At 39.3% G+C, this 12315-nt stretch overlaps 1 protein-coding gene across 4 annotated transcripts in view; it reads left to right on the plus strand.

Moving 5' to 3' along the window:
• Window positions 1-12315, plus strand: part of Col4a5 (collagen type IV alpha 5 chain) — a 197757-nt gene that overhangs the window by 109949 nt on the left and 75493 nt on the right. For all 4 annotated transcript variants that reach the window (XM_087600278.1, XM_087600280.1, NM_001426996.1 and 1 more), the window contains 9 exon segments: window positions 2256-2291; window positions 2382-2423; window positions 2582-2674; window positions 3099-3152; window positions 3245-3301; window positions 3746-3790; window positions 7233-7286; window positions 8283-8324; window positions 10161-10293. In XM_087600278.1, the coding sequence (XP_087456404.1) occupies window positions 2256-2291; window positions 2382-2423; window positions 2582-2674; window positions 3099-3152; window positions 3245-3301; window positions 3746-3790; window positions 7233-7286; window positions 8283-8324; window positions 10161-10293 (556 nt within the window).

The raw sequence follows: 12315 nt of genomic DNA on the forward strand, positions 1-12315 counted from the left end.
TAAGCAAGCAAAGTCCCTATAGTTTCATACAGGTGAAAAAAATACACACATAAAAGTAAATACATGAAATGGGAGCTGGTCATATAACTCAGTGGTAGAGTGCTTGCTTAGCACATAAGAGGCCCTGCTCTGTCCAGTGCAGAAATATAAAAATGATAAATATTATTGTAATACTTAAATTTCATTGTAGTTGTGATTGGAGTTAGGCCTTTACTGCCATCCTGTTTAAACGACAATAAAATTGTTTTCCTGTCAAAGCAATTTTTCATATGCCTTTCCGTGTCTCAGATATTATGTATTCAGTGACAATTTTCATATTTTCATTATGCTTGTATGGATAATGCACAATAAGTTCTTACTCTTAAATAGGGGTAATTATATATGCTACATTCCAGAAGAGTCTACTAAAACTCCTTAGGAAAGGCTTAACCTTTCCCTGTCCCTATTAGTTTGATTTAATTGTAAACATCCTGCTATCAGGGGACTGTAGGCCATGGCACTTTTTCATAATTCTGCTGTTACAATATTGATGTTTTCTGGGTCTGTTATTAAACCCTGAATTGCTTTAACCCTTGTAATCTTATTAACTGATTCACTACACACTTCTGTATATTCCTTCAATTAACCCAGATTTGATAGAGGAAGCAAAGTCTTAGAAACGACACTGATGTATGATATGTAAACAAGCAGAGAATGCTGTTTAAAAGCACTATACATAGGCAGGCAAATGCCTATTTAATACTTAAAAATTATGGTCTTTATTCTTAAGAATTTCATACATCTACTCAATAAAATATGATTGTTTTTATCCCCTGTTGCTCACCTCTAATTTTCCATATGTCTGTCAACATTTCCCTTCTCAGCTTCATGTTTTTAAAAGTAACCCATCAAGTCCAGTTATTACTGTCTATTTGAAAATAGATCGCCACTGGAGCATGGCGATCCTAAAAGTGGCCACATCCTCAATAAAGGGTGACTTCCCCTTCCCTAGTAACTGATGACTGCTGATAGCGTCTCAGTGAGAAGAAGGACCTGGAGGTCATCTTCCATATCTGTGCTAAGAGTTTTGCTGGCATGATTTTGTGACAGTCTTCTGTAGGTCACCCTAGTTTCGGTGAGATCAAGAGTACAATAGTCATGTCATGTTTAGAAGGCAACTGTTTACAGCACTACTTCTCATCTCTAAGATCTTATAGTCTTTCTACTTTCTTTCCTTCTGAGCCTTGGGAGGGAGAGTTCAGTATAGAGCTGAACACTCAGTCTCTTATTCTCAACACTTTGACTAGTTATGCATATCTCCCATTGACTATGCCCTATTACAAAAAGGGGCGTTTCTAACCAAGTCAGAACAGGTATAAAAATAAATATGTAGAAGGCATATAGACAGCATGACCATTTAGCAAAATAACAGTAAGTTTCTATCATGATGTCCAAGACCTCCCGAGTAATGGGCTTTTGACCAGGGTTGTAATATGAGGTTTCACATTCCTCCAGAATGTCAATCAGAAAAGGATTAGTTCCCAATAACAGTCATACCACTATTGCATTAGTGGGCACATCTTGTCTGGTAGGGAGGAATTGCAGTATGCAGGACCCAGCAATGCTCAACACATTGATGTGCTTTCTCTCCCAGCATTTGATGTTGTACAGTCTGGCACCGTGAAAATCTGGCCACTAAGGAGAAAATTTCCTTGTGTGTTTGATATTGGCTTCTCTGTAGCCTGCAGCCAAAGTGTGAGGGTTCAACAATTGGGTGTCAACAAATAGTTAAGGAGGGTAACCAAGAGAAGCCTACTCAATTTTTCATGCTGTGAGCCATGATCAGAAACACAAACACAGTTGCATACAACAAAGCTGGTTTAAAATTGAGCATGTATGTGCTTTTTAAAAATCAACTCCATTGGTTCGCATAATTGTGATAAAAACATGTTCATTGAAGTTAACTTCTTTGGTTTTGGTACTTGTGCTATCTACCCTCTCATATTGATCCTAACTTCTGCTCCTGTCAATTCTCGCCCTGTCACCAGAAGTTTCTACATTTGGCTAGGTTGTTTTAATCAATTGAACTATATGCCTCTAACAAAAATACAATCAAGATGTAAGTAACAGGATTGTTTAGTACGTGGCTGCTTTCTCTCTGAGCTATATCCTCAGAATTAGAAATAGTTTGAAGGTCCCTTTCAGTAGTCATATAAAACAAAGTTTTAAAGAAACATCTTACTAAAATCTATTTTCTCCTTTCTATGTCTTCTAAGGGCCCTCCTGGCCCACCAGGCCCACCGGGACCAAAGGTAATGTTCTTTCTCTTCACATCATTTATTTCCTGTGGATTAGTTTTTCTGATTGTTAATGAGACTTAAAACTGAAACTTCTCTCCTCAGGGGAATATGGGCTTAAATTTCCAGGGACCCAAAGGCGAAAAAGTGAGTAATCAAAAGTTGGTCATCCAGTCTTAGTGCCTCTCCTTTCACACTCAACTGTACTATTCGTTTTCCTTCCCATTTCTTACGATAGACATAGTTTATCTACTATTGCTTGCAGTAAACTATGAAGTATCACTGTATCTTTGTTGTGTAAATAGGGTGAACAAGGTCTTCAGGGTCCACCTGGTCCACCTGGGCAGATCAGTGAACAGAAAAGACCAATTGACCTAGATTTTCAGAAAGGCGATCAGGTGAGCCCTTGGGAAGGAACTGGATAAAGACTGTTTTATGGATAGGTTAATTAGCTTGATTGGGGTAATCATTTCACAAAATGTAGATATGTTGAGAGATTACCTTGTACATTTTTAATATGCTCATTTTTGTCAATTATACCTCCTTTAATAAATTTTTTTAAAAATATGAAAAATCTAAAACAAAGACTTTGATCTTATAAAAGGCACTATATGTAGATGTGTACTCTTAAATGAGGGTATATTTTTAAATAACAAGGACTTTGGACAATTAAATTTTTTAAACATAAGCTTGTCAGTATATCATTCTGCTGTTAATAATAGATGAACTTAAAATACATATTCTTTACCATGTTTATCTCTAGGATAGGAAGAATGCATATTCTAGTATTAATGTGCCTTCATTTTTCCCATACCTGCATAGGGAGTTCCCGGTGATAGAGGGCCTCCTGGACCTCCGGGAATACCTGGTCCTCCCGTAAGTATTCTAAAACTCTTTAGCATCATTTATTGTGAACTGACATTGCTACACAACCTCTCATGAGCCAATGTGAATACTGTTTTGCGCAGGGTCCTCCTGGTGGTGTGAAAGGTGAAAAGGGTGAGCCCGGAGAGCCAGGCAAAAGAGTAAGTATTATGATCGTCAGTGGTGCTTATAAAAAGTCCAACTATGCTCATGTGCAAGATTTCTTTCTCATTCCTAATAGCATTGCCTGAAAATATCCCTGCAGGTATAACATAGTAATACCTGTCACTTAAAATGTCTATTCAGCCAAGCAGTTGTGGTGCACTGCTTTGATCCTAGAACCTAGGAGGCAGAGGCAGGATGAAATCTATGAGTTCAAGGCTAGCCTGATCTACAGAGTGAATTTCAGAACAACCAGGGCTCTATGGAGAAACCCTGTCTCAAAAAGCCAAAGAAACAAAAAAAATGGATTAGTTTAGAAAGAGCACTTTAAAAGTCTATTTATATAGTTCAAGGCAAGACTAATAGTTGTTATAGTCTTTCATTTCCTATTTCCAAACTAACAAATTTTTGTTCTTGCTCCATCATTGCTTTGTATCCTACAGGGTAAACCAGGCAAAGATGGAGAGACTGGTCAACCAGGAATCCCAGTGAGTAGCAATGGTTCTTTCCTTTACCAAAAATCATTGGTACTATTTACACTATTTGTAGGTGGTGGTAGAAAAGCAGAGCACGCACAGTATGGAAATGGTTTAGATGAACAGAATTTATCATCACCATTCTGAATATAAATTTGGAATGTCTCTAGCTTTAAGGCAGATATAATGAAGTGTGCTTTAATTATAGTCTTAGAATCCTTTTAGTTGCTATAATGGCACACACTGACTAAAGCACCTTAAGCACAAAAAGGGTTTATTTGACTACAGAACGATACAGTCCAACATGGTGAGGAAGACATTCAGTAGTCAGGGAAAGCATGATGAAAGAAGAAGAGACTGGCTGCTCACATTATAATATCCTCCTTCTCATTGTTGTCCTCCTCCTCCTCCTCCTCCTCCTCCTCCTCCTCCTCCTCCTCTTCCTTCTCCTCCTCCTCCTCTTAGTTGTCATCATGATCGTTGATTCAGTGGTCCTTGTCTCCTCTCCCTCCCTGTTATTTACCATTTCATATACGCACCTCTTTCATACTGACCACTCTAACCTACTACTTCCCTACATCCACACAAATCTCTCTCTCATGTTCATGTATATTCATCTAGTTTTATGGCTCAGAAAGATTAATCTAGGCCACTGGTAACAATGAGTGTGGAGCTATATGTTGGAGACTGATGGGTTCAAGATAGTGATTCATACTCTTTTTTTATTGGACATTTTAAAATTTATTTACATTTCAAATGTTATCCCCTTTCCTTGTTTCTAGTCCATAAACCAACTATCACATCCCCTCCCCCTTATTCTATGTGAGCATTCCCCCTCCCCAACCACCCACCTCTTCCCACCTTCCTGCCCTGACATTCCCCTATACTGGGGAATCCAGCCTTGGTGGGACCAAGGGCTTCTCCCATTGATGCCAACAAGGACATCCTCTGCTACATATGCAGCTGAAGCCATGGGTCTGTCCATGTGTTCTCTTTGGATGGTGATTTAGTCCCTGGGAGCTCTGGTTTGTTGGTATGGTTGTTCTTATGGGGTTACAAGGCCCTTCAGCTTCTTCAATCCTTTCTCTAACTCCTCCAATGGTTGGCTACAAGAGCTTCTGTATTTGTCATGCTCTGGCAGAGCTTCTTAGGAGACAGCTATATCAGGCTCCTGTGAGCAAGCACTTCTTGGCATCAGCAATATTGTCTGGGTTTGGTGTCTGTATATGGGATGGATCCCTCTGCATGGCAGTTTCTGGACGGCAATTCCTTCAGTCTCTGCTCCACACTTTCTTTCCATATTTTCTCCCTTGAGTATTTTGTTCTCCCTTCTAAGAAGGACTGAAGCATCCACATTTTGGTCTTACTTCTTCTTGAGCTACATATGATCTGTGAATTGTATCTGGGGTATTCCATGCTTTGGGACTAATATCCGCTTATCAGTGAGTGCATACCATGTGTGTTCTTTTGTGATTGGGTTATCTCACTCAGGATAATCTTTTCTAATTCCATCCATTTGCCTAAGAATATCATGAAGTCATTGTTTTTAATTATTTTAATAGCTGAGTAGTACTCACAGGAGGAAATATGGAGACAACGTGTAGAGCAGAGACTGAAGGAAAAGCCATGCAGAGGCCGCCCCACCTGGGGATCCTTCCCATATACAGTCACCAAACTCAGACAATATTGATGATGCCAAGAAGTGCTTGCTGACAGGAGCCTGATATAGCTGTCTCCAGAGCATGACAAATGCAGAGGTGGATGCTCCCAGTCAACCACTGGATTGAGCAAGGGGTCCCCAATGTAGGGGTTAGAGAAAGGACTGAAGGAGCTGAAGGGGTTTGCAACCCCATAAGAAGAACAAAAATATCAACCAACCAGACACCCCCAGAGCTCCCAGGGACTAAACCACCAACCAAAGACTACACATGGAGGAACTCATGGGTCCAGCTGCATATGTAGCAGAGGATGGCCTTGTAGGACATCTATGGGAGGAGAGGTCCTTGGTCCTGGGAACGCTCGATGCCCGTGTATAGGCAGGGAGGCAGGAGTGAGTGGGTGGGTGGGGGAGTACCCGCATAGAAGCAGGGAGAGGGAGGATGGGATAGGGGGTTTCCAGAGGAGAAATCGGGAAAGGGGATAACATTTGAAATGTAAATAAAGAAAATATCCAATAAAAAGAAAGAGAATGGCATTCAGTAAGCCCTTCCATCCTTGACTCTTAACATAATTCCTGCCCCCTCATCCATAATATTCCTTGAGCCTTAGAGTGAGTGGTCTAAGTGAGTGATTTGTAGCTGGGCCACAGCTGTCACTTATAGTCTGCATTTCTTGTAGATAGGCTAAGTTTTCGGTTGAAAGTTGTGTGGCTGGCTTGGTTCTCTATTGCTTAGAAGGCAGCCTCCCCAGGCTCCTATTCCCAGTGCTGTGAGTCACAGTTAAGGAATACCCCCATTGATTCTTGGGTATCTCCCGTAGCCCACGTCTCAGTCTCTTCCTGAAGATTTCCCCCACCTCCCCCACCTCTCCCACCTCCCCCACCTCCCCCATCCCCCTTTGGGTTTTCTTAACACCAGCCCTAAGCCAGATTATGTATAGCAGGCCAAGATTGCATCCCATTTTATGGACCGCCTCTTCAGTTGAATGAATTTTCTTTGCTATTCATAAGCGTTTTAATTTCATTAAATCCCACGTGGTGATTTTCGCAGTTACTTTTCAATTTCTATGCCAAAAGACCATGACCGAGGCAACTTAGGAAGGAAAAGCTTGCTTGGACTTCTGGTTCCACAGGGATTGTGGTCTTTCGGGGCAGAGAAGCAGCAGGCATAGCAGCTGGAACAGCAATGGAAAGTTCACTTCTTGAACAGAAAGCAGGAAGTAGAAAGAACAAACTAGGAATGGTGCAAGGGGGTGAGTCCTCAGACTTCCCCCTTAGTGCCATACTTTCTCCTAGGCCCCCACAAACAGCACCAGGAATTGGGCACCAAGTGGTCAAATTCCAAAGCCTATGGGGATGAGGAAGGGCATTATCATTCTAAGTACCACATCTTATTTTCTGTGCTATTCAGAATGTTTTTGCCTATGCCTATGTGTTGAAGGCTATGTTTTTCTTCTGCTTTAGCAGGTTTAGAATGTTAAATTGTATATTAAAATAACTGATCTATTTGGAGGTGGGTTTTGAAAAATGGGAGAGAGAGGAATCTAATTTCGTTCTTCTGAATATTGATATCCAGGTTTTCCAGAGCCACTTGTTGAAAATATTTTCCTTTTCCTTTAAAGCTTCCCTTTTTAAAATGTTGTTTCTTGGCATCTTTGTAAAACAGTCAGATAATTGTATTTTCATGGACTGTATCTTCTCTTCTATTGATGGACTACTTGTGTTGGAGGACATGATTTTTGGCATCTTCCTAACTTTGTCATGTTTACTGATATTACCCTGTCCTCTGTTTTAAAGGGTTTGCCTGGTGATCCTGGTTACCCTGGTGAACCAGGAAGGCATGGTGAAAAGGTAAGGATCTCTGCACTGTGATGTGTCTGGTTTCATTCTTATTACCATAGCAGTGCCATTTTTTCCTTTTATGCTTTGGCCTTTAAATTTTCTTGCTTTGCTTTAAATCACAGTGCAGACCGAGAAAATGCATGGGATTGCACTGACATTAGAATGTCAGTGCCTTTGCTGCAAGCACGAATCAGCAAGTCCTTTAGGAGGACGATTGGTCACTGTTCCAGTGAGGTCCTCTTGAAAAGTTTAGAGTTGTAAAATTAGAATTTCTCCTCTAAACATTTTCTATTCTGCATGTAATCATTGTTTGTTAATCTGTGGCTAATTCGTTGTAGTTTTCCCATTGGACTGATGCATCCTGACTGAGGTCATTTATTTAGTAACCTATTTTAAAAGTGCCGCTGAAAGCATTTGTGAAACACAGTCACCCTATTTTTAGCACATCACAAAGTATTCAGTCCCCCAAGTCCTCTGTTCTCTAACTGCTTTGTATCAAAACAAAACTGAAAAAAAATTAAAGCAAACTTGAATTATCCAGAGTCACATATTTTACTGAGGGTTTCTCTCTCAACTAGATCCAAGTTTTAGTTTAGACTAAAAGACTTAATTGGAGTAAAGGGATGAGATCATATACTTAAATGAGATTGTTTCTCGATTAGTAAATTATGATGCAGAGTAATTTTCCTACAATGGGAAGTGTGTAAAGAAATCTATTCTTAAGTCTTGGCCTGTAAAATAACAATTGAATATTGTCTTCTTCCTTTATGACAAGGCATGTTGCTGTTAGGAATCTGTCCAGTGTCTTCAGCTTATATAACCAGTAATATCCAAGGCAAAATCAAAGGTCTTTGCAGGCTCAAGAAAGAGTTTCATTGACGCATGTTATACTTTGCATTTGATTATTTTATGAATGAGTCTTTATAAAGCTCAGTTGTTACTTGAGGGAAACCATACTGTCATGTCATTCTTACTAATTATGTATCATACCATTGCCTTGAACAGGGCCAAAAGGGTGATACTGGCCCACCTGGACCACCTGGATTTGTAAGTCTTTCTCTTAAGAATTCATTTCTCAAATTTAACATTGTGTCATCATTTTTGTACACAAGCTATACATTCCCTACCAATTCCTCATAGAACATAAAAATCCAAGTCATTATCAACTTCTACTGGCTGAGAAGCCACTAGAGCTTTGTTTGTTTGTTTGTTTTGTTTTGTTTAATCATCCATATTAAGCCTGAGGTTGTTATACTGTTTGGCCTCTGGTTACTTTTTCATAGTTAAAGTCCCAAATTATACATCATTGTTTTGCATCACGATTGTCAACTGCTTTCCTAAGTAACCAGCAGGTGGTGCAACTGCTGTTTACAAAGGATTCAGGGCAAGAATTCTGGGGAAACCAGGAATTGGTGGTTTCCCCTATAGTGGTCAAGGTAAATATGGTTTTAGTCCTGATAGGTTTTCTCAATTTGTAATTGTCTGATTCACACTTCTCTCCCTTCCTGAGTGTGTGCTTTCTGGGGCTCTAGATAACAAGTACGAAATTGCTATAACGGGTAGGAGCGAATAGTATACGTTGTCCATCGTATTTACATTGATTGTGGAATTTAAGTCATGTATAATCCCAAGTGTATCAAGAATTAAAAAATATCACTGTAAAGGTTTAACCAGTCTTTTGGGTTGAAATTTGATGATGCTCTAGACTTAAGACGGCACTGGATCCATAGCAGTGAGTACTGTAAAATGTATTCTATACTCCTGACATTTTAGTTCTTCATACCCTAATGAATCTCAGATAGGAATACATAGAGTTCTACTAAACCTAATGAGGCCATGCTTAATAGATAGTAGATAATTTTTATCCATTTTCATTTGAGTGTCCAGTTCAAAATCAGTTCTCCAGAAAATAATCCCTTTAGAAAATGAGAGAATAAAATCGGGAGCAGAAATGGAACTTTTAAGAGTGCGGCACACTTTCCCCTTGGGACCATTACCCTCATTTTGTATCTTAAAACTTTGAGGTCTCTTTTTTTTTCTGGAGCTGGGGACCGAACCCAGGGCCTTGCGCTTGCTAAATCTCCAACCCCTGAGGTCTCTTCCTGTTTATTAATATTTTTATGTTTATTGGACGTAGGTAGAGTGAAATATCATAGTTGCCTAGCAGGTGTTCATTTGTATGCCAGGTCAACTTAAAATTCTTTATTTTATGAAATTCTTTAGAACATAAATAAGTCATGAGAGGATGTAGAAGATAAGTATTCGTGAAAGAAATGGAGAATTTCCAGGGAAGAGCAAGTGATGTGTGAGTGAGGCATATATAAAGGGCACTAGTGAAAATGTGTATGTTGTTTGAAGTGGTTCTAACCAGATAGACTTGAGCGAAAAGGATTCATTGCTAGAAATGATAGGGAAAGAAATAAGAACGATACTGAAGGAAGTGATTTGACCGAGTTTAGGGTTCCAGTAAGTATGTAGGCAAGTAGTGTCTTTAGGACAGGTAGCTTACATAGAAAAGTTGATTTGAGGAAACCAGCTTAATGTGTGAGACGAGGACAGAAATTGTGGTGGTTTTGGAAAGAGTTTTAAGGCTTCGGTTGACTGGAATATTGTGAATAATATGAGAAATGACAACAAAACACACTTCTAGCTTTCTAAGCCCTGGGCTCAATACTGCTGACATTGCACGTTTTCTAAGGGGTGGAGGCGACTTCCTCTATGGAACAGTCTTAAGGAGACTCAATTTATATGACTGTTTTAATGACTTTATATCTAAGAACTGTGTGAAAATAAGGCATTATAATTGCATGTAGCTGCTTAATTACATTTAGAAGACCAAGCATCTTCTTCATTAAATTCCTGAATTTCTTTTTACATATAAAGGTAATTCCTACACCTGGAACTGGTGTGACTATTGGAGCAAAAGGAAATATTGGGCAACCTGGTTTGCCTGGAGAAAAAGGAGAGCGAGGATTTCCTGGCATACAAGGTCCACCTGGCTTTCCTGGACCTCCAGGTAAAAGAGATTATGTTTGTATCTCTGTGCGTACAGTATCCTAGCCACGCCATACAGACAATTTTATCATATTGGTTTGACTGGGCATGGCAGTGAATGACATGAATATTCTAGGCTTCACATCTGGTACATTTGTGTATGATGTATGTCTGGGTGTGGCTGAACTCACCCATGTGAGCACCTGTGGAGGCCATAAGCTGTCACTGAGAAGTATTTCTGCGCCTTTTACCTCTAGTCTGTGCTTGCTCAGTAAGGCTATGCTTGCTGGCCAGTTAGCCCCCAAGTTTTGTCTACCCCACCAGAGTTGAAGTTCTATTACCATTATCACCTTCCCAGGCTCTTAAGTAGTTTCTATGGATCTGACCTCAGATCTTTATGCTTTCCCAAAAGCACCTTACACACGTAGATAGCTCCCCTATGCAAATGAGGACTTTCTAGAACACCGATTATGCCAAACCTGTATTGTGTTTCACAATAGATTCTTCACTTGTACTTTTAAAAGCTGACTTAAGTACCGTAAATATCACTTTTACCTTCTATTGAAAATATATTGTATCATTACACTTTTCATGTTTTCAGGAGACAGGATACTGACCTAACAAATCCCTTACATTTCTACATTCTTTATATAACATTGTTAACCATCACCATTCACTTAGAATTCCAGAATCAATGAATTAGAAATCTGCACTGTGATAAAACTTTAAGGCTCACCACTGACTTTTATATCATTCCCTTAGAAGACTCAATGTTGGTTGGGGATTTAGCTCAGTGGTAGAGCGCTTGCCTAGCAAGTGCAAGGCCCTGGGTTCGGTCCCCAGCTCCAAAAAAAAAAAAAAAAGACTCAATGTATACCATACATGTACAATTTGGCTGCAAATTAAAGAATTATAGTTCCTTTTCCCTTCAAGGAAAAGCAATCATGATGAGGAAAGTGACACCTTGTAGAAAAAGCTAATAAGTGTGAGTTTCATATGGTCTAAATATGTGCTTTTTATTCCTTCTCTCAAATCATTGATCTAAATATTTCCTTTGCCTTGAAAATAAACATGAGGCATTTTCCCAGGGTATAATAAGAGTTCAGGAGTTGAGGAGTATAAAAGAAAACTATAATGCATAGGGGATAAATTGTATTTCCCCAAACTATCACGTGTGCAAGTTGAAGTACAAAAAGTGGGACAAGAAGCAGCATTTGAAAACAAGAAATGTCTGTGACTTTCCACCTGCTTAAAGTATGTTTGTGCACTCGCGCGCACGCGCACACACACACACACACACACACACACACACACACACACACACATCATCCTCCGTAAAAAAGATTGTTAAGCACTAACCAAGAGTACAGTAATAACAACATTATAAAGCCACATAACTATAAGACTAATAGACTCACGTCATGGAAATTTCAGAATTTAGGAATTAAATTAAACAAAGAAACAAAAGAAAGCAAAATCCAACCAAACCAATAAAAAGAAAAAAAAAACCTTTTGAAAAACCTACCTAAGTAGGGAAAGAGGCACATTGCCTTCGGAACAGTAAGAGTTTGTAGGGGAATAATGGAGCATATTTTCACAGTAATAAGGACAAATAGCTATGAATTTTGGATCCTATATTTTCCTAAACTGCCATCCTGGTGTGAAGATAGAATATGTAAAAGGTTTACCCCCTCCAGACCTTCTTTGAAGTCATTACTAAGGAGTTTACTCTGACAGTAAGGGGACAAATTCAGGATAAAATATGGGTGGAAGGTAGGATAAAAGAATCAGTGACTAAGAAAGATTTTAATAACCTATATTAACTCTTAGTTCGTAAAAATATGTTTAAGTCACAAACCAAGACTGTGTGTGTGAATATTCTTTACAGGGTATGGGCAGATACCGAGGGGATAAGGAGTCAGTCAGTGGTAGGTACAGTTGCTGGGTTGTACTTATTAGTATGTGAGAACACAAATATTACTCACTATAGGCTTTTAGAAAAATACAAATTTAAGGGCTTTAGCAGTGGTTCAGTGGATCAAAT

This window comes from Rattus norvegicus, chromosome X (assembly GCF_021556685.1).
Source record: "Rattus norvegicus strain SHRSP/BbbUtx chromosome X, alternate assembly SHRSP_T2T, whole genome shotgun sequence".
NCBI lineage: Eukaryota > Metazoa > Chordata > Mammalia > Rodentia > Muridae > Rattus > Rattus norvegicus.